The sequence below is a fragment of the Struthio camelus genome, chromosome 4 (genome assembly GCF_040807025.1).
Source record: "Struthio camelus isolate bStrCam1 chromosome 4, bStrCam1.hap1, whole genome shotgun sequence".
NCBI classification, from domain to species: Eukaryota; Metazoa; Chordata; class Aves; order Struthioniformes; family Struthionidae; genus Struthio; species Struthio camelus.
The window spans coordinates 66957034-66983315 of NC_090945.1; the positions used below are offsets into that span (position 1 = coordinate 66957034).

The 26282-nt window shown below is 40.5% G+C and overlaps 1 protein-coding gene across 3 annotated transcripts; it reads right to left on the bottom strand.

The window, feature by feature from the left end:
• Positions 1-2620: 2620 nt before the first annotated feature.
• Positions 2621-26282, bottom strand: SLC34A2 (solute carrier family 34 member 2). 3 transcript variants are annotated; one of them, XM_068943252.1, is made up of 16 exons: positions 26062-26282; positions 25765-25848; positions 24301-24356; positions 23174-23236; positions 18534-18648; positions 18296-18430; positions 17623-17751; positions 16556-16699; positions 15850-15961; positions 13806-14001; positions 13007-13102; positions 10392-10512; positions 9483-9650; positions 7982-8098; positions 7766-7890; positions 2621-6140 (listed from the first exon to the last, which is right to left on the bottom strand). In XM_068943252.1, exons 5-16 carry the CDS (start codon positions 18637-18639, stop codon positions 5565-5567), a joined length of 2025 nt encoding a protein of 674 aa, XP_068799353.1. In that variant the 5' UTR covers positions 18640-18648; positions 23174-23236; positions 24301-24356; positions 25765-25848; positions 26062-26282; the 3' UTR covers positions 2621-5564. The 3 variants fall into 3 exon arrangements, with proteins under 3 accessions (XP_068799353.1, XP_068799354.1, XP_068799355.1); XM_068943253.1 differs by lacking the exon at positions 26062-26282 and having other exon boundaries at positions 25765-25943; XM_068943254.1 differs by lacking the exons at positions 24301-24356; positions 25765-25848; positions 26062-26282 and adding an exon at positions 23567-23620.

The window sequence follows — 26282 nt, forward strand, 5'->3', positions numbered from 1 at the left end:
CAAGAACAGCCATTAGCAAGAGAAGACAACATCTGAAACCAGATAAAGCACTTGCATGGAAGCACAGCCTACGGAAATTGCACAGCTAAAGTGTGACCTGGCATTCCCTGCTATTTGTATAGTGTATATCTTTTTGTGCAGCTTTTGAAGTAATGGATTTTTGCTCAGTATTGTTCACAGGATCAGATTCTTTGCCATTGTGCACTGGTGAAGCTATTACCAGCGGTACCACACCAGCCTGCACCCACAAATGATGTTATGATATATTTGCAGGATGCTGCCTCTAAGAGTTGTCCAGAAAGTCGTTCCACAAGTGGATCTTTTTTCTTGACAATGTTTGTCTTAGGATGTGAGCTACTTTACCAAAGGAGCTCTGCAGAGCTAGATCCCCTAGAACAACATTGAATTTGCAACAGATGTGGTATGGATGACTAAGAAAAGAAAAGACCTATACGTGGGGGATATGTGCTCATGGTGTCTCAAGCCGGAATCCTTTTTGTTGTTGTCATATTTAGGCGTAGGTACGGTAAGCTTTAGTACTCTCATCTGGAAAAGACAAGTACGCTGCCTGAGGAAGAGGAGTGGCTTCTTAAAAAGCCAGAGAAGGAAAGAAGTCCATTTATTACTGTAATTGACTCTCCATGTTTATTTACATCACCATGAACAACATGGAGCTAATGGAAGGGACTGGGGAAGAAGGGGACTATAGTGTCCTTTCCAGTGTACTTTTCCTTCTACTATTCTCACTTCTTTTCCTGATGGACTGTGTTTGAACGAGCTGCTTTTCTTTGAGGAGTGGTTCCTGACCCACCACATGGTCTTTTGGCAGGCTTCAGGGTGCCACAGAGGCACCCTGCTGCCAGTGAGGGCTGCAGCAGCTCGTCGTGCACTCGATGGGTCTCACAGCCTTGCTGGGGCAGGTGGGAAAGCCTGTAGCCCTTTGTGACTCCTTGGGGTTTTCATGGCTGTTGGAGCCACTAACGTGCTGTCTTCAGCCATCTAGCAACGGTGTCTATCTCAGCTGCACTGAGCGTTAAAGCATAAAAATAGTTTGGGCCAATATGGCATTTTTGTCTTGTCATATCCATTCATGGTTGCATTTTTCAGGGAAGTATGATGAGCACTTCCCCCAGCCACTAGTGCCTAGGATCAACGTCTGAACCACCTGGTTTGGACTCAGGAATCACAACATGAAGCAAGTGCATTCTGGTAATTTGCTGTGGAGAAGATTCAACCTGTAAATCAGAGGATAGCCTTTCTCAAGGGCATGGCTGCTGGTCGTCTTGGGGACCTGGCCCAGTGCCCCCCGCTCCATGTAGCTAAAGTAAGAAACAATGAAGTATTTAATCAACATTTCTGTTTAATAATAATTCTTGAGAGTGGTAGGACTAATGTAGCTTAAATGTGGCATTATCAAGAGTTTGGACCTGAGGGAAGTGAATGGGAAACTTCAGAGGAGGACAAAAAAACCCAGCAGCTCCAAAAGGAGCTGTGAACAGCATGGTTAAGCCATAAGCTTATATGAACAAGACTGATGGCAGATTCAAGGGGAAAAGAAAAAAAGGGGGTGGAGCAGTTAGGCAATCAGCTGAAGCATTTTTTTGAAAGTTTTAAAGTGCTGATCAGTACAGCACTTTGCACATACCTGTTGCTAAGTGCATATAGGCATTGCTGAACTTTGCCCTAGGTAGCCCTTGGAAGGATTTGGAAATTGAGAGACACATGGCACTATCTGTGCGTGTTTTCCTGGATGTGCTTTGATTCACGAGGGACAGTGAGTCACGAAAGGTGATGGCACACAGATCTGACATATTTCTGCATGAGTGTCAGGAGCCGTAAGTTTTAAATCATGGGCCTAAGGTGCTTTCTGCTTACATTTTTGGGAAGAAGACAGTTTATACTGTATTGCATAAATATTTGCGTTATAAGAAATATTTCTGTTATCTTCATCTCGCTAAAATAAGGTGTAGTTTGGAATGATAGTTGCTTCAGGGGTTAGGTTCCTCAGCTACTGTTCATCTTAGGGTTAGGCAGTCTAACAATAGCTTTCAATAATCTTAAAGGCATTTAAGGACTACTTTTCTATTTTTTATTTCTCTCAGTCCCTTTTATTTTAAGCCCCATAGATCACATTCAGTCAAACAAGAGCAAAATGGCTGGTTTTGCCCCATTATAAGTCAGATGTGATTTACATCATGAGATATAAGAAACACTTTGGAACCATTCTGGTCTTGTTTGCCATCTTTCCCACAGAAAGGAGAATCCGAGCCTGGCACAGTGATACATTTCATTTGCTATAATACCACATATCCAGCTGTTACGGCAACCTTTGCTTGCTCTGCTGTGCTTACTTCCCTGAGGACAGGCTGCCAGAAAATGTGCTGACCCATACAATTGCACTGAGGCCTAACAGCAAGTCCCTTTTTTTTTTCCCCCCTACAAAAATCTCTGTTGGACACACAGGTTTCAGATGGTTTTCTTCAGTGGTTAATACTATCCTTATTTCCTTTACATTGTATCACCTCAGAACAGAAGTTGTCTGCACGCTTATTTTTCTACAATCATCTGCCATGTTTCATAAATAAATAGATATTGTGAAAAATCATATTTTTTTAAAACTTCTCTTTATTTTTACATTCAGTGCCTGAGGACAGACAAGATGAGTATTCATGACAAAGGAGAAAGCCATATACTGTCCTCAAAACAGTTAAAAGATATACTGTTTCAGAATTTTTAAAAAGCATTTTTAGAAACCTTGTATTTCCAAAATTCCTCATTACAGAAAACTGAAATCTTGTTAGAAAAGTAGAGATCAATATCCTTGTGCATTAAGCCATATTATGAAAGTATGTAGGTGCTTTTCATTTTATTTTAAGAAATCTGTTCCTACATTACTCACAAATCTTTATGTAACCTATCCATGGAGCCAATACCCTCCATAATATGCAGTATACACAGTTACAAACAATTTTAAAAGATATGTTACAAAATATACAGTACTTTCTTTTTACATTTTTATAGATAAACATTGCATAGTTTTCAAATATGTAATATATAACAATCACATGAGCCTTTTTTTCTGTATAACTTATGAAAAAATCTGTACACTCAAATAATTATAAATAAGGTGAATATATTTAAGAGTATGGGGGAAAGTACACTAGGACATGTTGTGCTATCAAGTGTTAAACAGAAGCCCGTGTTGGATTCTGCCTAAAACAATAGCACAATATGGCCTGCAGTTCATAAGCAGGCAGAGAGGAGAGCAAGAACTGAATACAGCATAGGGGAAATGTTACAGTGAGGAACGACAAAGTACTGACATGTCTGAATATAATTACTGTCCTTATTCTTTTGCCAGACTTGCTTTTCCTCTGATGTTTTGCTGGAGGTTATCATCACTGTGCTTGATGGCTTTACTTCAAGATGCAAAATAATGCACAAGTTGTCTAAGAAATGACGGAAAGTAAGTGAAAATATGCCCTGTTTCATTGGTGGTCAATGGAAATATGAGATAACTGTGAAAGAATTCTGGGTATTTTTCTCACGTCTGAAGAAATAGAGCCTAGGAAATGCACGCAGGCATTTAAAGAAACACAGACCGTGACAGCATCCAGAACTGTAAGAATAAAACTAAGAACAATTATTGAAGAAAATAAAATTCCACTTTAAAAATCAGACTGACAAAATTCCGTTTGAACTACATGAAGGAAAAGGAAATGGAAAATATTTTTAAAAAGAACTGTTTGGTGTAACTCTGCTCTCTGCTATGAAACCCCAGGAGAGCAGAACTACACCAAAACCAAATGCTTTTGGAGCTTCACTCGGGTTCTAAAGCATTTTGTCACTGGCTCGTAACTATAGAAAAAGTCAGAATCTCAGTACGAATGCAATTTACCAACAGATTTTAGGCAACTTAGTTTGCCGGTTTAAATGCCAGTTTAAAAAGGTAAACGAACCAATTTCCACTTCTAAAATGTACGTATTTACCTGACAGCTGAATTCTGCCTACCAAATTCTAGAGCTTTGCAGAAAACAAACAGCTCTTCACTTCTAGCAGCGCTAAGTGGCCATACTAAACTTAGAGTCTTGTCAGCATTTCCATTATGAATTTCATCTACAACTCAGCCAGGTAAACTGCCTCTAAATGAAACTTGGCTTACATTCAACCACCTGATTTTTTCCCTGGAGTAGCTGGACCCCAGATATTATCCCATACTTACCAATATCTAAGCTATTGAAGGTTAGCATAAGTACTATATTCTTCTTTGAAATGTTCTTTTTCTATGTTGAAATGACACGTTTTGTCATTCTGTGATTCAGAGCAGTCTAACAAGCACTTACTAACACATCGGTAACAGTTAAGATTTGAGCACAAACGGCTTCCCACCAAGGTGTATATGATCACACTACCTACAGATTTTCACTTGCGATTTGGATTGCTACATAAAAGTGCCAGTACAATTCACATTATCCCAAAGGAGGGTGGTTCAGAGCATACAGTGAAGGTGCAGAGTGAACACTGCTTTCTCTCCAGTAAATGTCACCGCGTAGGTCCCGTGCTCGCCATGACGTTGCTCTCCAGGTTCCCTCTTTTGCAGCTCCAAAGCCAGTCTCCACCACTACTCTCCAAGGCCATTTTGTGGCTCAGTGAAATGGAACCACACCTGCGCACACCACTCCTGCACCATTCCCCTACCTGTGCCATGACGGGTCCTTTGGGGTTACGCAGGGAACAGATCGGGGAGGACTATCCAGAGAGAGGAACGGCCACAGAACCACGTCCCGAGTCTGCCAAGCCCTTTGGGAGCCACCTGGTGTCTGCAAACCCAGTGCGTAACCTTCCGCAGACAAAGGGATCAGCAATTACATTTTGGCCTTCAGCTTAAGACAAAAGATGAAGACTCCTGTCTCTGGTGTTAAAGGAGACAGAAAGGGCTCAAAATGGGCTTATGCGTACCCTTCTGCCATAGCAGGACTCCTAGAGCTTCTGAAGGATGTCCCAGCATTTCTTTTTCTTTCACACATAGAGAATAGATTCTGTCCATACTGGGACTACTATTTTCCTTTTTGACCACTGCAAACAGGCAAATGAAAATATTTGGATTCTTTTTGTTCGTTTTTTTCTTTTCCAGAGCCTTATGGGTAACATAAAGCGACTTTTGCTGAATAATCCAATAGGTCAGAGAAGCTGTTCTACAAGTGCATTGTTTGCTTTTTCTGTCTGTTTTTTGTATTTAATTAAGTTGGAATTGCTCACTACTTTCACCCCTCTGTTCATGGGACTATGTAGGGTTTCTTCAGTTTGCTACTGACAGCACTGGATGAATGTACCACATAGCAGATCCGCTATAAGCAAATCTCTCCCTAGCTGTTCATCTGGTCTTAGATTTTCTGGGGACTCTGTCAAGCTTGTTTGACTCCATGCCTTGGCGAGCGATATACCACTGCCTGCTGAAATCTAACAAAATGTTCACTCTGTCCTCAGTGCCCATTGTCCAAGCTGGTTTTCAAGAGCCTTACTGTCCTATGCTGTATCTCTGCTATTACGGGATGATCCACTACTATAAGGCTGTGTTATTTGTGCCTGTCTTTTCAACACAAGCCGCAGGTGGTGCCCTTCTTATACCTCTTTCTTCATCAGCCATCGCAATGGTGTTTTCATAAACCTCCATAGTTTTTAGCTGCTTGTCTTTGGCACCCTCCTGTTCTGCATTGACTTTGCAGCACTTGCAGAAGCCGCAACAGTGTTTCCCACAAAAGGAGAGCGTAGACATTATCATATTGTCCCAGGGCTCAAGGGAGTGCATCCAGATGGGCAGGAAATCCCAGTTTTGGAGCTTCTCAGGCAGTGAATGTGGCTTCCTCGACTGCATAACGTTAATTACAATCACAGCAATACAAAAAACAAGCAGGGGAAGGCAAACACCCAAAAGGACTGGCCAGCCCGCCAGTGACAGACCAAATACAAACAAAGGCAAAAGAAAGAAGCAGATGAGAAGATAAAATATAGCAAACCATCTGTACTTGGCTGTTATGTTTCCCAAGGTCTTGCTCATGCGGATTGGTAGCCGGGTAAAAGGCAGCGGGTAAAACAGAATAATCCCAGAGACATTGAAGAAAAAGTGGCACAGGGCAATCTAGAAGCAAAAACATTTGAGAAGCTCAGTAGCTAAAATACCTTTAAAAACTCCTACCCACATAATAATAACTTCCAGTGGTACTAAGACTCCATATTTTTCTTTCCCTTGCCTCCCCTTTTGTTTGTTCCTGATCTCAGGGCTATTTCACTGCAAGGCCTTTCCTAGCGTGGAGCAAAGATTCAGTAATACACAGTACAGATCCACTGCCTGCAAACAGGACTCAATAGCCGGAAACAAGGTAAGTCTAAAGAGGACAACATCTCTCCTGGGATTGGAGAAGTTTTAAAACACAGCTTTCAACTACAAGAAAAGGAGTTCATCAGAAATAAAGCTGACAAACTAAACAACTATGACGAAACATGCCTGTTGTTAGTAAGGCGGGAGAACTACGTGAGAACTGTTCATTACTGAGTTCTGCATCCATAAGTTTTCCACCAAAAGATGGGAAATGTAAATGACATATTGCATTCAGGCTGTTGAGAAATGGCTAATGGCACAAACCTGGATTTTCCAAAAATTAGCTAAAAGTTTATACAGCACTGAAGATATTCTTGGAATGTGAGTTTTTTCTGGGTCTTTTAATAAACATCTGATTAATATACTTCAAATTTCTTTATAAAAAAATAAGCGTGAAGAGACACCTACTTCCTCAAGCTTTCAAAAGTCACTCAGGAAAAATAATTATATGTGAACAAAACAGTAAGTTGCCTTCTCCAATTATCTTATTTTCCTTCTATATTTGTTATCAGACTAAAGTAAACATTAAAGTATACAGTTTTGATTTTTAAAGTACATTATAAAAATAGCTGCTTATCACAAGATTCAAGCTTGATCAAGATAATATCGTCTCATAATTACATCTGTTCTATCTTGCCTGAGGACAATAAAATCACTACTATAATTTTCTTTCTCTTCTCCATGTATGTCAATAGCTTTCATTGTGGCCGGTAAAAAAAAAGTATGCATTCTATTCATAAAGAACACTAAATTATCTGCACTCTTCGATGTAGAGGGTTAATTCAAACATTGCCTTCTACCTGGAGTGTTCTTTAGAGAAGGTAAATGGGTGCCCAAGGCCAAGCTGTCTACTTTTCTGAGCCAACAAGGAATTCAAAGAAACCTACTCCGATTACAATTACAGTGAGAAAGATGTCCCTGTTCTCACTGCAACATCTTGCCATCTTGTGGTTTACAATCTTCACTTAAATGACCAGAGTCCCTGTACACAGCATAAACAGAGTTAGGATACGAGAAGGGAACTTACAGAAATTAGCAACCCAAATAGGGGGTTTACTAAGAGAGTTCAGAAACGTAACTGCAAATACTCCATGCTCAGGGGTCAAGTGGCCAACCTTGTCTGATTTCTGAATGAATTAATTTAAATCAAGACAAATTTACGGAGGTAAGATTTCGCTATATATCAACATTCTGGGAAGGTTTAATGAAACCTTTTTGCTCTAGTTGTTAGAATCAATGAGCTGTCATTAACAGTACACAAAAAATCAAGCGCAATATCCATGTTCCAACGTAGGATATTTGCACTAGAGCTAATTTTATCAGGTTTTTATTCAGAAAGGTTGCAATTTCTAAATGAGGTCAAGGAAGCATTGGTTTATACTGACCTGTAATGAATATTTTAATGTACTTCCTGGGCTTGCTAAAGCTGCAAGTATAGCTGTTGTGGTTGTACCAATATTAGCTCCTAAGGTAAGGGGATAAGAACGCTCAATGCTTATAACACCAATGCCTAGGAGAAAAAAACATGTTTGAGTGGTTTTGCAATGATGAAGAAGATTAAACATGAGGATGAAGAATACAATGGTGTCTTGTTGTCTTACCAACAAGAGGTGTAATAGCAGATGTGAAAACAGAACTACTTTGGACAACGAAGGTCATCCCAGCCCCTGCAAGCATAGCCAAGTATCCAGCTAGCCAAGTAAAAGGAAATGGGAAATCTGAAAAAAAACAGAGAGGACATTATCTTTAGAAGAACACAATGCTCTGTGTAGCATAGCAGTGAAAACATTATTAAGCATTTAAAATGTAAATATATTGTTTGTATATTTTCTCATACACCAAGATTTTGGGTTACAGTTGGTTCTACTGCTCTAAATATACCCTATTCTTTGTAGTCTCTTCCCAGACTTCCACCACTGGACAAACTTTGAGATGAATACTAGACTTGGTATACCTTTGTCCTCATCCAGTGTAGCATTAAATGCTAAATGTTCTAATACAATCAAAAACCAGAAACATTTCCATGGCTTCTAAGCGTCTAGGGTGTCTTGGTTTTGGCAACCAGGCATCCGCTACATCAATCTGATCTTCAGAAAACACTGAAGACCCATCCTGCAAAAATCAGGTTATTTGTTCTAATTAGTTTCAGGTTGATCACCTAAAAATTCACTTGTTACTCTTGCAAGAAAAAACTAAGCACACTGCTTAGAGAAACTTGGTGGTCTGCAGATTTACAAGTGAGCTAAGAAGTTAGGACTTAATCAGCTGGGAAGACAAAAAGGAACATTAAGTAGATCACAAATAAATAGTAGCTGGCAACTGATTACTTTCTACCCCTCTGTTTTGATTTAGTCAGTGGTTTTTGCCCGGAGAAGAGAAGACAGAATGGGGACCACTTTATTGCCTTCTCCATTTCTGTGAGCCCTCTCTTTCACCACAATCAGATATACACCAGGACTGCTTTTCCCTGCTACAGGTTCTAACCTCTCCCTTCACTCAAGGCAGAAGGAAGAAGAGGCAGCTGAGTGAAAAAAAGGGTTTGCACAAAATGATTCCAATAGGGAAAATCACCTGAATAACACAGAGACACACAGGAAGTACCACCATTCAGTCAAAAAAGGGCTCTTTTGGCTGCCATATGTTACTAAAGAGAGGGTTAAAGAATGAAACGGGGCAAGTAAAGGAAATTAGACCATTAACCGCTAAAAACTTTTTTTTTCCAGCTTACTCTAGAAGAAACTTGTAGGCCTTGTGCCACATCAAGCAATCACTATCTCAGCACTTCATCGCTCTCTTTTCAGGATGTGAACATTACATTTCTAACAGCTGATGATTATACATAAGGAAAGAGAGCCTGGACTTTGGTGTCTATTGCTGTTAAACTGCTCCCATTCAGAAGCAAGCTGTTAACTAATAGATTGTAAAGAGAAAGGAAATAACATGCTGAGGGGGAGAAGAAATGTTTGAAGGGGAGGGGGATATTTTGATTTAATACTGCTTTCCTCAAACTATGCTATATCTGCCAGCACACATGATGGCAATAAATGTGCTCAATGTCCTTGTCATTCCTGAACACAATCTTCAGGGAAAGCAAATAATTACCAGTGTTGATTGTCTTCTTGATAACGCTCGCCACCTGTCCTTTAAGCACAGAGTTTAATAGCTTAACGATCATCACCAAACAGGAGCACAGAACGAGCAGGGACAAAGCCAGAAGGATGAGACCAATGGCAAGATCAGGCAGGTTTGCTTCTGCAAAGAGATGGTGGCCTAAAAAAGAAAAGTAAAAGGAATCAGTCTAGCCACAGTCCTGCTTCTGACCCCAAGCCCAGCTCATTTTCACACACTCCCCTACAAACGTGAGTCCAAAGTACACACAGCTTGAGGGGACGATGAAAGGAATGAAAATGCTGCCTCCCTGGCTGCATAAAAGCTATGTCTGAGAGGGGCAACAGCAGCTCTTCTATAAATATAAAATTATAAAATATGTTTATAAAATACACAGTGGGCACATGCATAGGACAGGCAGAAGCTGGGTGACCTTGAGCAGCTTTGTGCAAGGGAGGGGAATACAAAGGTGTGAGGAAATCTTGGTGGGCTCCCAGCTGGGTTAATGAGTCAGCTCTTCCCCAGAGATGGCTGCGCACCTGTGAACGGCTGCTGAAAGTCCTCAATGGCACAGATGGGGATAGAGACAGCCAAGAAACCGCTACTGCAAAGTAGCCATAGCGCCAAGTCACCTGAACAGCAAGGGCGACATGATACTGAAGACCTCAGTTACTGATATGAAGGAGCATGAAGAGAGACCCATGTGCAGCCAGATCCAGTGATGGTCCCAGTAACTCCAGCTGTATAACTATAACAGAGCACAGGCTGCTCTGACCGCACGTGCAGTTGTCCCGCATATAAATACATAAGCATGCGTACTACCTGTGAAATGCTCTATTAATGCCATTAAAAAGTTGCATAACTCAATAAAGACACTACCAAAGGAGTAGTTCTACTACTTACATTTGCTAATATATTCTGTTTCAGATACATTTTTGATGGTCCACGTCAAGTTTCCTTCAGTCCAGCAAAGTTCAGGAGATGTGCAGTTTTCTAAAGGTGGTATTGTGACATTCTGCAGGGTCTAAAGATTGCCAGACAAAGCAGATAGTTCAGTCAGCTACATCCCTTCACTAAAAGTTCATGCAAAGTTCTCCTAGATTTTTTCTGTAATCAAGCATTCATCAGCTGAAGACAGATTTGTAAGCAGGAATGTAACTTGATGACATCACTTAAATGACAAGGCAAAACTTGTTATGTTCTTAAAAAAATGGTGGTTCTGTTATTCAAGTTCACGTAACATTAAAAAATCAAAACACCCCCCCAAACCTGCTAGATCATAACAACCATAGCACCAAGTCACCAGTAGCTAAGAACCTCCATTACTGATGTCAGAATTCATGGAAAGAGTTTCATGTTGGGTTGCAGCTGGGGAACAGTGGCATTCCTGCTCCAGCCACTACCACCGCTTCTCAGGGCCAGAGAGTCTTCTATGTCTTTACTACCTTCTTCTCTGCTATTAACTGTCTAGTGACTATTGCACAGGACTGGGATTCAAAAGACTGTAATACTAGTCCAACCTCTGTCACAGGCGGGTGGGTCACAATGCCTTTCTGTGCCTCGGTGTTCCTATTTATAGAAATGGAGGTGCTGCTACTGCTTTCCTTTCTTCAGCTCAAATGATATTTAAGAGCTAATTACAATTATTATGATTAGCATTAGTATAACTGAGTCCAACTTGAGTTCCCATTTATACCACAAAATGCTCTTGCTAATAACAGCCCTAGCTCACAGCCCACAGACCAGATGCATGACGTTATGACACTGGGTCCATAAATCCTTACACAGGTTAAGAAACTAGAGAACAGTTTGCTGACTGAACTGCACTCCCCTACAACAATGGCTACTAGCCAAATGTACTGTGAGCCACACTGCTGAACGGGAGGTATCTTGAAGATGTGTTTCATTGATTCTCTTTTCCAGAAATGAGATAAAATAAATCATATTCTGTCGCTGGGCACTGCCTGTGGAGAGCCACATGCACCTGCCTCCTCTAGCTGATGCAGAATGACCCAAAATGGGCAAAGCCAGGAGTGGAACCAGTGTCCCCCGCATCTTTTGTGAGCACATAGTCACTGGCCTACTCGAGCATATCAGCCTTTACAAATAAAACATAATATTACTTCTTGCTGTCTTGAAATTTGTCCAGATACTTTAGTTTCAAGCAGGTCAAAATGTTTATTCCTATACTAATAAAAAAAAGGAGGGGAGACACAAATTTCTCCCCATCATAAGTCTGTTCAAACATTTTTGCAAGACATGAGTTTAACCCACTAGGAATATAATTTATATAAACTATCATCCTCTCCCCCTACCAAGTTCAATTCAAAAGTGTAGGGGTTTCATGTGTTCTTGTAATTTGCCTTGTGCACATGGGCAGCAGTTACACGACCACAATACAAATGCATATAGAAAAACTATATTGATTCTACAGTTTCTGTGCAGTTGCTTATCTTCCAAGAGTGGGGAGACCACAGGCATGAGCAAGGCTCAGACCTCGCTGAGAGTTAGGCTACGCCTGCCCAGGCAGTGCAGCTCAGAGGTAGCTGAAGTGCTCGCCGGGGAGCTACAAGCAGTACCCCTGCTTAAGCACACTGCTTCACCTGAAATGAAACACCCAGCTCCTCAGCTGGGTAACCTGAGCAGAGCTGTGTATTAGCGCAGCTCCACTCCTGGCACTACCTCCCAAGCTAGCATTTCACTGGCCAGCCAGGTCGTCATTTAATAGGAGTTGGGCTCCTCTAAAAACCCAAGCACTTAACTTTATGCTCTCAGCTGCATACCCCCAAGTATCTTCTGGCTTGGGACTTTGGGAATTACATTTATATGCATAATAACAAGTGGAACAGTCTTGTTAGAGATCCAAGGGCTATTGAATGCTCTAAATGTTAGTTAGCAGAAGAACACAAACCAAACACTTAGTTCCACAAACCAAACACTTAGTTCCATAGTCTACCAAAATATTCATTAATGTCAATCTGAGCAACAGATGCCTTCAAGCTGCAGTGTTGCTTGGCTGAAGAACAACAGGATTTAGCCCCACAGAGGCTTTGCCTGAGGGCAGTTTTCCAAGAAAGCTGAAGTGACCAAGTGCCAGCAGATCACCCTAAAATGCATAAACCTAAAGCTAGTTAGATCAGATAGATAAGTAGCGGGTTACAAAAGGTTTTATTGTGGCCATATTGGAGATTTTTTCCACTTTCAGGGAGTGAGCAGGAGTATCAGGGTTTAAAGGCATTTGGATTTGAAAGGAGTGAAAGGCTTGGTTCCAAACTGCCAGTTCTGATAAGCAAGGGGCTGCATGGTACTAAAAGCAACCAGGTCATGCTCACCATTGGCATGGCATGCTTGGTTTAAGTGGAGCAAAAACTACATTAAATTGTTTTCATTCTTTTTCTGTCACAAAAAATATACTCATTTAAAAATCTAATTTCACAATCCTATCATAAGGAGTGCCAACTACAGATCAGTAATATATTTCCTGAAGAGCCTAACAACTACTTTAACATAATACTCACCATATTGGTTTCAGTTACGCACCAAATCTTTACCAGACTTTTGTTTTTGGCAGATTCATCATTTGTAGCAATTGCATTTATTACCGATTTATCAAGCTAAAGAAAAAAAAAAAGAAACATTATTCTAACTTGCATTACGTATTTCTGTTCACCTCTACTCAAATCACTCCCTTTGGAAGCAAGATGCATGCTCAACCATGCAAGGCCTACATGAACATTGCTGTTGCTGGGCCTGCTGCCCAACAGGGAGGGGATTTACTCACAGAGAAAGGTACAGCTCTGCACACACAAACACTCATACTGTGCCTCAGTCTCCCCAAATCACCTACCCCCTCATCTTACCCATCCTATTCAAACAACTACACTGACACATCTGCCTAACTATAAGTGTTTACTGTCATTTTAGGAGCTGTGAGCTCCTCTGGTCTCCAGCTGCCCCTCCGGACTGGTGTGAGTTTCCAAAAATTTCTGTGTCATCTCTTTGAGGCCTGTGCAGATCATCTGGATGTGCTAGGGTGTCTCAAATATCTGTCAGTGTCTAGGCAACAGGCGGCCATCCCATGTGTCTGCCTTTAATCCGCCTTCCCAGTCCCCCTATCTAGGCTTATCATCATTTAGGTGAAATTTGGGGGAAACGGAAACAGGAAATACGGAGCCGTGGCTTTATGAAAGATGAATAAAAGCAAGAATCCATCTGCTAATGAGCTTTAGCCCCAAGGACCCAGAGAAGTAACAGAAGCAGTTTAACTAGTTATAACAACCAAATAAGTGGCTTCAGTTGAAATGAGAGAGAGCCTACCTCAATGATGAGCTTTGTAAAAGGGTCTGTGATAACTTTTAGTAGCTCAGGGGCATCCTCACCACTTTCAAGACGAAAAGACTCAACTATAACATTGGTGAGATGGTAAAGATAACCGGAAACAACTTCAATGGGCAGCAACACAAACACTGCAAGCCAGTTAAAGAAATCATGGATTGTAGCTCCAGCAAAGGCCCTGCAAGAGGAAATTCATAAACAGAGCTGCTTTTAATTAAACAACATGTGCACAACATCAAGTATGAAACCACAGGGGTAAGAAGGAAGCCCATCTCAAGATAGGAATTATTTAATTTCTAGGGTCACAGAAGAAGACAGCTGCTTTGTTACAGAGCACCACATTTTCTCCACAAGGTGCTCAAGCGAAAGAACTAGCCAAGTGACAGAGATAAGACAAACTGGAAAAGACAAAACAAAATAATCCTTAACAGAAGACTGCCAAGACTACTTGACTGAAGAGAGAAGTCACGGTACAGCCTCCATTTGTTTTGCTTCTCAGCTCTTCTTGTTACATATTTAATGCTTAACCAAGGATTGCCCCTTGGAGCTGTCCTCCCTGGCTCTTGCAGGAAGATGCTCTGTAGCCCTCTCACGTGCTCCTGCAAACCATTGCTGTACATCTCCCTCCCAGCTTCCTTTCCACAGCCTGAGCAGTCACAGCTGTTTCCTCAGGGGCAATTCTTCCTCTGTTCTTACTAGTTTCTTAGGGTCTTCTCAGTTCTCTGCAATTTGCCTGTATTTATTTTACAATACAACTCCTGAAAACAAGTGCTGCAAAGGAAGAGAAAATTTTACAGAGGAAATATCCCTTGAAATGCTAATGCTTGTAACTCAGGCTCCCACTGACAAATTGCTTAAGGGCAAATTATAGAGAACATTCAGAACAGGCCAGCAGAACTGAGAATGCTACCACAGAAAAAATATTTTAATCCTTAGTGGGCACCAGGGTTTTTTTCCTTTTTGTTGGAAACAGATCTCTGAGTGCACTTCAGCACACGCACGTGCAGAGGGGAAAGAAGAGCATTTACAGACAGAAGTGATTGTTAACGATTATGTTAAAAATCAACTTCTTTTCCATTATTATTTAAGTTTTTTCCTGTCCATAGACTAATAGGCTGCTTTGACATTGGAATTCAGGTGACAAAGGCTAGCTAAATGAAAGATTCAGGACAGTAAATCTTAAAGAAACATGATTTTGCTAGGTGTATTTCATACGTCTGGTTATGTCATGAATGACAAGGTGGGAAAGCCTCATATCCCTCCTAAGTTTACTACCCATCTCCAGTAAGCTATGAGCTCTCTCAGTAATAATGTCAAGTGGCAATCTAAAAGTTGTCACTGTACATATTTGAGAGTGGGAACATTAATTTCCCTAAGCTTATCAGATCTTGCTTACTGTGAAATTCAAAAACCTTGAAAATTCAAGGTCTCTCTTAAGGAGGGCAGACAACAGGTCAAAATTAGTGCAATAGTAACTTTCTGCACAACCCTCCCATATTAAAGAGATAATGAAAGGTGGGTGGAATAGTGGGAGCAGTTTGAAAATTTACCTTTCCGTGAGATTCTATTAAAAATGGCAGACTCTTACAAAACCACAAACCTTTTAAAGGAATTCAATATGCTTTTCTTCAAGTATATGAAGCTATACCATACAGCAATATATTTTGGCTATAATGGCAGATAGATGAGGAATGCTGACAGCTTAGAACTTGTCTTCCTTTCAAAGCCGACAGTTTGTGAAGCAGAATATTACAGAATTGCTGTCATTATTTCTAGTGGCAAGGCAAAATAGGACCTGGTTTTTGCCTTTATTGAAATAAGTGGTAAAATGCTAAATGATTAAATTTACTGCATTAATAGGTCATTAAAGCTGCTTTAGAAGTTTGCTTGCAACTTTTCTAACCAGACAGTGAAACATTGGACAACAGAATGGCTGAATGGCTATAATAATGACAGGGAATATAGAAGAAAATCTGCTAAGGAGGAAGAAAATAAACTTTTCAGAGCTAGAGTTTAAGTACAGTACCTTCTAAATTCATTCCTGTCCCCAGCTTGCATGAGTGCCACAATTGTGTTTGTGACTGAAGTGCCAATGTTTGCCCCCATTATGATGGGAATAGCTGATTGAACAGTCAGCACTAGAAAGCAGAAAATGAAGCAATGAATGAAAAAATCAGAGCATCAGCAAGCTATTTGGTCCAGCAAAAATTAACATCTATTAATGTCATAGGAGCCGTGATTTCCCTTGACACCAGTGGGATTAGGCACGCTGATCCAGATATGTTTGCTTTAATCAAGCCCCTTTGGAACGTAATACCAGCCTGGAGACCCTCACTGAATCTGCAGCACATAGTTATCTCCTTTCACTGCATGATAAGGGGCCAGATTAAGATAAAGTTTCTTCTTTGCTAGGCATTATCCTCCTTATTGCAGAATTTTGAAATGATGCCACAAAAACAAATGATGTTCAGTAACTGGTTAACATGAGGAACATATACTTCCAAAGCTAATATGTTCAATGCCAAAGGATCCAATGCTTTTCATTACTGTTATGGACAGCTTTTTCTGCAGGGCATTCATTTCTTTTTTTTTTTTTTTCCTAATTCAATATCAGAGCAACAGCTGCAGTCCTGACTCTTATACGCAAGTTTCTACAATTTCAAGAAAGCTCAAGGTGCACCACGCACTGAGATTTATGGGTGATCTCCAATAGATACTATAACTGGACTTACACGTGGAAGACACCATGCTGACCACAATGGACGAAGAAGTGCTGGAGCTCTGGACCATAACGGTCACCAGAACCCCAATCACCAGTCCTGCAACTGGATTAGACAACACGGAGTCATCTTGAAAAATGTCCCCTGCTGCTTTACCTATGAAAATATATTCTTAGAGTCAGGGAAGGGCCAAGTAACATTAATAGGAATTAGCAGAGCATTTCATTAAAGAATATTCAACAATTTAAAATGATATGTATGTGACCATGCTTGTCAGCTGAAAGATGGTACAAGGTGAGGTGGCTCAGGGATCCAAATTCAGGTCCTGAACTCTCAGCTTCTCAGATATCAGAGAATACTTTATATTCTTTCATTTCAGTAACCGAAAAAGCTCTAGTGAGCTCTGCAGAGAGCTATATAAAACCACCTCCATCAGAGGAAAGACTATAGAATAAAAAAACACACACAGACTTAAATGCTATTATTGCCTTAATGTTTTTGGTTACTACCAAAAGCTATTTTAATAATACTGAGTAATTCAGTGCCCACTTCTGTTTCTGTAGTTTTTTGTGTTGCTAAAAATCCAGAGTAACTACACAGAAGCCCACATATTTCTCTAATCGCCTCCTCTGAATCCATGAGCAGAGTTTCACTCTTGGAGATAGGTAAATGTAAAAAATATATGTCAGTAGTTTTCATTTTCAAAGGTTTTTTGAGGCATTTCAGTGCTGAACGCTTTGATCAAGGAAGCAATTTTCATATTTCTTCTTGCTGAAATGATTTTCACATGAGACAGATTATGCCCAGGTGGATTTGTGTGAACTGTCTCTAAAGTATCAGGAACTTCCTAAGAAGTCCAGGCCAATAATCCATAATGTCAACAGCACTTTGGAATTTGAGAAATAAAGGTCCCTTTCAAACAAAGAAAGGTCAGACTTCAATGAGAAATGCTTCCTTCTGATTCTGTATAAATCTATTAAGTATGTTCTTGAAGGCGGATGCTTCTAATCTGGTCACTCAGATGAGATTTACTGTCTCATTCATAGCTTATTCTTGATATTTTAGAAGTATTTTCATACCTCCTACCAGTTGAAAAGCAGAGCTCAGCACATCCAGGGAACACACGAACAAGTAGAGCAATCCAAGCAAGATAATAAACTTCCCTATCCCGTACAATATACGAATGATTTTCCCTTTTCTATCCAGTTCTGCAAAACAAATAAGTTATACATAAAAATGTGTTTGAAGTATCCAGTGTTGTTTTTGGAATAGTTTAGCACTCAAACAGAGACTATGGAGTCAAGGACAGTGTTGTGACCCTAGTGTGACTAAACACAAAAGAATGGTCTTAATCAAATTTTAACTAATGAATCATTATATTCAAAAGCTTTTGATATAATACAAAGGCTTTATGAAATCAGAGCTTGACCCTTGGTTTTATACATCTACCCTAAGTCGGTAAAGAAGGACTAATAGGAGCCTGAAAATAAGTTCATATTACTTTTGGATTGTTTTCCGTATATTTCCCCATGCTTTAAGGTCAGTAAGCAGCATGATTTCCAGAGCTGAGTAAATATACTATTTTACCAGCGGGGAAACTAACCCAGAGAATGTAAAACCTACATCTGAAAATCCAAGTGCTCAAATCTTAAATTCAGTTCTCCAGAAACTGTCACTTCAGAAAAATAATTGAGACAAAGAGAATGGAAGTGATGGAAAAAGAAAGTAACTTGTATACTGAGAAATGGCTACCTGACCACTTGACCCCAGTGTCCTGCAGTTCTGGCAGAGCCCATGGGTCATCTTCTGGTCTTGTCTCATCTATCAAGGCTATTGTGGAAAATGCAGGTTGAATTTCCCCTTTATTTCCAAGTGACGCTACATTGCCTGATGAAATAGAACACACGAAAAATGACTTAATTATCTTCAATCTTTCCCAAGAAGCCCCAAACTTATAGATCCCTGTAACTCACAGGTAAGCACACATTACCTTTGTGGTTTTCTCCTTCTTTTCCAGGCACGTTCTGGTTTTGTTTGGAAGAATCCCCAATATAGTTATTGGTTTCAGGCTTTTCTACCTCAGGCCAAGGAGCCATGATCTGTGACTAACAAAGTAGCGCTTATTAAAATGTGTGTGCAGTCAAAATATTCAGCTCACAACAAGGTATGTGAGCAATTTGATTGCCTCTAAGAGAAAAAGAGATGGAAAAGCAGTAGAAACAATGTGTCCTTGAACACAGCTTTTTTTATTATTCTTTAGGAATTATTCCCTTATTTGTGAAATTGTCATCTCTATTATTTATGGAAGCACACAGTTAGTTTAATTGTACAATTTACACAATTTTTAGAAATTATTTGTGTCTCATGCATGTATTTTTGTTTAATTTTAACTGTAATGACAGCAAAAGATTCCACTGCTTTCTGAACCTTAAGTACTTCATTAATTAATTTCATCTCCTTTCAGCAAAAATCAGAGGACTGTTTTACTTTTTCCATCTTCTGGTTTTAACTGCCCTCTTGTACCAAATTAGTAATTCAACATACAGACCCTAGCAAAGAAAGTTAGAAAATTATCTCCTAAAGTCTTGCCTGTCTGGGCCATGCACGCTAACAATAATCTTCTTGTTGCCTTTACTGGTTCATTTGCACGCTAACATAAAGGGGAATGTGACCCTCAACAAGTTGAAGGAAGCCCCCAGAATTTCAAGTGCCTATTGCCTGGATCCATGCTGAACAGCTTGACAAGAGTGTGATTAAAAAGGCAGTGGCCATTTGCTATTCTGTCTAAAACTCCCATAATCAATGCTGTAAGTGAAGCCGGAATAGCAGCAGCACCAGTGGGAAACTTCTGGCTCATCCATTCAGAGTAGGTTCCTCTGCCTGAACCTCTTCGTTCCTGAAGCTTTTTGAGCACGTTTGGCAGGTTCGGCACTACATGCATTGTGATGTTATTCAATAATAATGTAAAAATTATAAATCATATGGCCAAATCCTGCTAGCCTAAGTGAAAGCACACATAACAAATCTAGCCCAGGCACAAGCTGAGGAGGTAGCTACTTCTTGAACCAAAACCTGGAAGAACTATAATATTTACTTCACCAGTGTTGGGAGGCAGAGGAAGGGGCTGAACCAATGGTGAGAAAATTTGTGTCCAGCCTTCAAGAGTCAGAGTTAGAGTGGGTATCATGCTCCTGTAAACAAGGTTCAACTATGTTTAGCAGCCATTGTAAGGAAGTGCAATTAATCATTCATCTAATCATGATCCTTTATGTGATGTTGAAAATGTTTTGTCCCTGCCCACATCAACAGCCGCTCGTCCTACTCCTGCATTCAACTTTAGCAGGGAGAAAATGTCACAGACAAACACGTATGTCTTACTGTAACAAAGCGCGGTTTGATTTATGCTCCTCCACTGAGAAAAGGATTTCTCCCTTTCTACACGAGTATGAAAAATTATTCTGGAATCCCATTAGCAAAAACTATGCTTTTACACACTCATTACCAGTGGCTTAAGATCCATAGCGACTCCTAAGGTTTGCAGAGGAAGATCTCAAAACAGACAGAAAAAAATCACCCTTACCTGTTTCAACAAGGTTTTCCATTTGCTTTGAGTAAATTCTTACATTTTCATATGTGCCCAAAAAACTTCCAAGCCCCACCCGTACCAGAACACCGCAGTCTTGTTAAACAAGTTGCATTTACATATGTTCAGCAGTTAAAGAGCTCCGTATAAAAACAACTGCTCAGCATAAGTGCTTAAGTGAAAGGCAACCATGAAAATGCACTGGAAATTCAGATGTGAAGTTGCATTGGCAGCATATGCCATACTCCATGGCGAGACATAGAATATACTGAACAATACCAGCCTGAGAGATGCCAAAAGCTACTTTAACAGCTCTTTTGTTACATTTATATTCAGTGTGGAAACAAAGGAGTCAGCCTCCATGATTACAGAAAGGAAACTGAAGTGACACATTTGCTAGAAAAACCAGAGCTTGAAAACTTCAGCAGAAGAACTACCTCTTTTTCTCCAAAATAAACCTCCTCATTCAAGAATTTAGCAATGCATACTTTCATAATAAGCATCTCTCATGTTCCTGAGGTGCTCAGGATCCCACAGGTACGTCATATATTATTATTGTTTTTGCTTTACGTGATTAAATACGCGAGAATGAGAACTGAGCACCTCTGTGAAGGAAGGAAGATGTTCTTTATAAGTACATATATAAAACTATGCCTATGAGTCCTAATCAACCTCTATTTTGGCAAGATAGACTTGAATACCAGAGGTCCTAACCACATTTGCCTTGTGTATATGGGCTTGCGGTGGTATTACAAGTCTGTCTGATTGGTATCAAGGACTGATAAAAATAGAATTACGTAGATCCTTGAAGCACTACCAAAACTGTCAACTTTCTTCAGATCCCAACTCTTGTTAAACGAAACAGCTGAGGAGATAATTTACAGCCACCTGATACTCTGATTGGTAAGAGTCCTGGCCTCAGCTACTTACTGTTAATTAATCTCCATGCTACAAAGATAATCTACATTCTGCAGTTTTCCCTCAGAGAATTTTTTCTTGCCCCAAAGACAGACATTGATATCTTGATAAAAATATTCAGAAGAAAATTAGGGTGCTGCAGCGGAGCAGTACGGGGGGGATGACAAAGCTAACTAATGACAAAGGCTAATGTCAGACGCAGTATAAAAGACCAACATCGCTTTACACAAGATGTAAGTGTAAGTCTTACACAAGACTATGCAAAAGGCAAGAGAAAAGGGAATTAAGACCACAGCCCTAGCAGTGGTTTACTTCTGAGCAGGGCGGACATTACTACACTGAGAAGGAAGATGTTAGAGAACGAGCGCAGGATGGGCTGGTGACTACCTACACTGCAACGAGGAGCTGGTTTCAGCGGGACGCACCGGTCTGGGTCCAAACAGGGCACAGCCACAACTGCTAGATGAGGTACCCAGAGCGATGAGCCTTGCCCATTCCCATGCCAGCTTGGGTGTCTCTACGCTGCACTTCCCGCGCTCGCGTTAGCTGGCGGGGAGCCATTCAGGGCGTAGTTGGGTAGCTGGAGTCTGGATAATCATTGGCACTTTGAGTATCCACCTGTTTAGACATGTGCTGAAATGGGAGCTACTTCCTTCTGCTAGCGGCAGGTCAAAATACTCTCTGCATATTGCAAAGGTCTGAAAGCTAACGCCTGTGCAAACTGTAATCCAGCCTGTTTCAACGACTCTCGCAGCAAAGTCTCTCGCACCGTCTCGCACCATGTGCTCCTTTCGTTGTAAGTATTGTCTTTCCTCTCCTTCGGAAAATGCTAACTACCTGTGACACCCTTTCTAACTAGAAAAGAAACTGAAGCCTCCTGCTCCTAAGAGGGAGATAAACAGAAATAAACGGAATTCAAGCTATGGAATAAAATGTGAGATATAATGTTGAAGACCAAGTGGGCTCCCATGATTTTTATAGCCATAGTCATTCTCTCACTGCAACATTCTTCTTCAGAGTTAAACTCGCTGGTGTATTATCTGAGCAACACTAGGTGTCATCCAGTTATCCTGTACTGTGTTCCCGAGTGACTCACTGAACTGCTACAACATTTTCTCTGTTGTAGGGCTAGACCGCCAGTGCTTTTCAATTTTATATCAGAAACAACTGTAAATCTATTAATTTTGCTGGAGTTAACACAGAGAATATAAGCCACCATTTGCATGTGTCTGCATGGTATTGTTTGTACCTCTCCACCCGTGACAGCTCACTGAAAGGGCAAGCTGTGCTGGAAATATGCAGTATGAAGCAGCAAGCCTTAAAGAAATCTAACTTCTAGGGGAACAGACAAAGGGAAATCGAGATGAAATGAAGTTTCTGGAGAAAATAGGAGTATTTTCAAATACAACTGGCAACAACTGCAACAAACAGCAGCGTGACCATACACGCACCTGGATTTTTTTTCCAGGTTGCTCAAGCAGTTCTGAATCAAGTTTCGGTTTCAGCCAGACTTCTCTCTCTCTCTCTGTCTCTCTCACCCCTCTCTTGCAGAGTTTCTACACATACGCATCTCTTTCTGGTCACTCAGCACTGTGCTATAGATTTTAGGTTAAAAAGAGATTTCTCTCTTTTATCTATTTCATTTGATATCTAACTGTACAAACTGGTAAATACGAATATTTATCATACTTACTTTATAGGAGTAAATACATAGCTACATAGCAATCCTTCTGATACACACTTTGAAGAAATATTGATTTTTTTCCTCAAAATGCATCATTTCAAAAATAGAAGCAAACTATGCAGAGATAAGAAGGAAGAGATTCTTAGCCAGCACAAATTAATTTAGTTTCTTTACCTCAGTTGATAATTTTGCCCAAGAACCTGTTTCATTGCAGCCACAAAGCCCCAGGTGCAGCCTGGGTACAAGCTAGCAAGTTAAGTAAATGCCAGCAATGATTCAGCCTTGCCAGGAGCAAGTCTTGTCTTTGCTCTGGCACCAGCCACTTCCTTGGGGCTCCTTCTCTGAATAGGTTAGCATGCTTAGCCAGGATGTAAACTTCCAACTAATGTTGCACTAAAGGACAAAATAGCTGGGTGAAAGCTAAACAAATAAGCATTGTACTCACTGTTTATTCCTTCTGATCCCTGAGACTTCTTTCTCACAAGCCTGAATCTAACACATGGCAAAACTAAAAACATAGATAAAACAAACTAATAAGAAAACACATTTCTAAGCTAGTGCATATAGAAAACAAATTCCAAACGTTAATTCTTGCGTTCACAAATAAGCAAAGCACCAGGCACTGCCTCTTAAGAGCCAGAACCAAAACTATGTCAATAAACTACTTGAAACGTCTAGTAGGTATTTAAATAAAATAAGAATTACAATTTTTAGAAGAAAGCCAAAAAGTTCCCACCAACAAAGAAATATAAGAAATCAGACATCTACCCCATCCCTAACATGAAACATATAGTAAAGAACCTAGAGAGGAAAAAGTAATGACATTAAAAAGACTTACTGATCTAATGGAAGAGCTGCTAATAGAAGTTACTGAGATACCAGTCGATTCCTGTCTACTGTCACATTAGTTGAGCTAACAACATCAGACTAATGTATTCCTTTTACCGCAGTGTATCAAACTGAATTAGCATAAGAAAATGTTTCCATCAAGAATAGCCTGACACTGCAATAGTGCTGCACATAGACATTACATACTATCTGTGCTAACACATGAACTGACAGTATTTCCTTCCAATAATGTTTCATTAATCATATCCTAGACATTTTCCAGTATCCAATACCACTGAATGCTATAACTTAAAAATCTCGCTGCTTTCTAATCCAAACAATTGTTAAAACAATACTTTCTCATGTTATAGGCAGTTATTTTATTTCTCTTTGGCTACTACTATGTTTATTTCCTCCGGAGTTTGCTATAAAAATAAATCTAGCTATTGCAATCTCGTTTTTGTATATGTAGTCTTTGTTAAAATAAAAAGAAAAAAGAAAAAACTAGTGCAGTATGTTTTTTATAAAATCCTTAAAATATCAATGCAGCTGAAAGAACACAAGCTGAAAATGCTGACAACTGGATGACATTTCACATGCCACTCCAGCTCCCTACGCTAGCTCTCTCTGCTGCCACTTCTAAAGCTGCAAAAGCCGAGCTCTTGATTTATAACCTAATCAAGTTAAAAAAAAAAAAACCAGGCAAACAAAGAAACAAACTTTGTCTTAGTTGCTTTTACTTACCACTTCTTTCTTGCCAGGCAATAAAGAGAACGGATCAGCTGGGCAGCCACTGAAACCTGCAATATATATAGACAGGTGTTGAGCAAAGTTTGCTTTCATCACCGCACACTAACATTCCTATTTTACAGTCCAGAGGCACTGCCTACCTGCAACTTAATGATCACAATCAACCTTTTTTTAGCAGGAGTGGGCAGCAACCAAGAGTGATAAAACTATGGGCTGTTTCACACTTATCACACTCTAGGAAATGTCCCATCAGCATTAAATAAGAGTTATTAACGTGTTCATGTGAATGCTATAGAATGGTTTGTTCCAGCCTAAAAAATTGCAGTTCGCCTGATCATTCAATAATCCTTTCTCCAAAAATAAGATTCAAAAAACATTTTGCAATCTCAGAAGTCTGTCAAAAGGATATGAGGAAGATGTAATACTGTTATTTCTCTGTTCAGGTGTCTATTAATCTGCCTAAGAAGAGAAGTGAGGGAGAATCAGATAAAAAGCGGTGTAAATAGGAAACAGGTAAGAACTTCTCTGAGAACAGAGGATGGAGTTTCATTCTTATCAGTGCTCAGTGTTTACAATTAAGGAGAGCTCATTAGCATTTTGGCTGTGGTTCTCCTCCTAAATGAGATTTAAAGACATAAGAGCACCTTTGGTAATTGCATTCAGAATTCCAGCAAGGAAGAGGACTATCCAATAAATAGATATGTTATTCAGTAAATCCATAGTCATTAGCATTGCTGACTGTTCTACCGATGAGCTTAATGGGGCATGTGGGAGACTGCAGTAGGCACTGTAGCTTTATTCTCTTTGAACTTTTACTGTTTCAACATGCAGTTTATACTTAGAAAATGAGCTGTAAAACAGCAGCTAGATCAGCAGATCTGCTTCGCCTGCGTGCATGCGGACATATCTCCCAGCGAGTTCATGACTAAGGAACTTAGTGAGAAAAAGAAAATTGTAGCTTTTTGCACCTTCCTGCCCGCAGAGACACTTGGCCCCAGGAGCTGAGAGTCAGAACTTATTCTGCACGTGCATCAGCAGCGGCAGGGTTTGCTAAACTGCGCGCGGTGAAGCCTCTGCAAGCCCATTCGCAGAACCACTGCGTGGCGACGGAGTCGCTGGACCCGGCCTTTGACTACAGCGGAGCTACTGGTGTATAACCAAACGCCAGTTATTAGCCTTATTATGGGCGACGGTGGAACGTAAGGACAAAAGCATCAGACCTGACTCACTGTTCCCAGCTGCAGTTTGCAGAGGGCTGGCTACTGAAAGGGAATCAAATCTTTTCCTGTGTGAAGCTGAGAACTGTCTGAAGTGGAAAGAAGTGACAGAAAATGGACCCTAAGACCACCATGGTGGTTTACACGGTGTTTTCTTAACAAAAGTGTACTTTTACATTACATATAAAATTACCAGTTTGAATCGACACCCTACCTGTAGGAAATCAAATGAAGCTTTTACCTGGGACTCCTTGCATTTCTCTGAGCTGTGGTACATCCTCTTCTGAGTCACTGTTTGTGAAATCCAGCTCCGACGGTGAGGAGGCTGTGGGATGTGCATGGTCTAAGTACACAGTTGCAGTTCAGCTAGTATGCCACGACGGCTTACACAGTATTTTTATTCCAATACACTTCATTCATTTGGTGAGCACATGCCTATGCACTGACCATATTAATGTTTTAGGAAGGGAACAATCCCCAGCCAGAACTATCCTGTTCCTCCAAAACAACCTTTAGGAAAGAGAAAGCAGTCACTTACGCAGAGGCAGGCGATCCAGGGTCTGTGCTGGGCAGGCTGGGGCAGCCCTCCTGCGGAGTCATTCGGGAGAGCCTCTACGAGCAGCCTGAAACGCTCATTCCCCGGCCATGAGGGATGGAGGCAGCCCTTGCTCAGGATCGGAGCAGACGAGGCTGAAGCTCTCCGCAAGACAGCGAGGCAAGCAGAGCTGCAGTTCAGAGTGCTGGCTTTTCGTTCCTTAG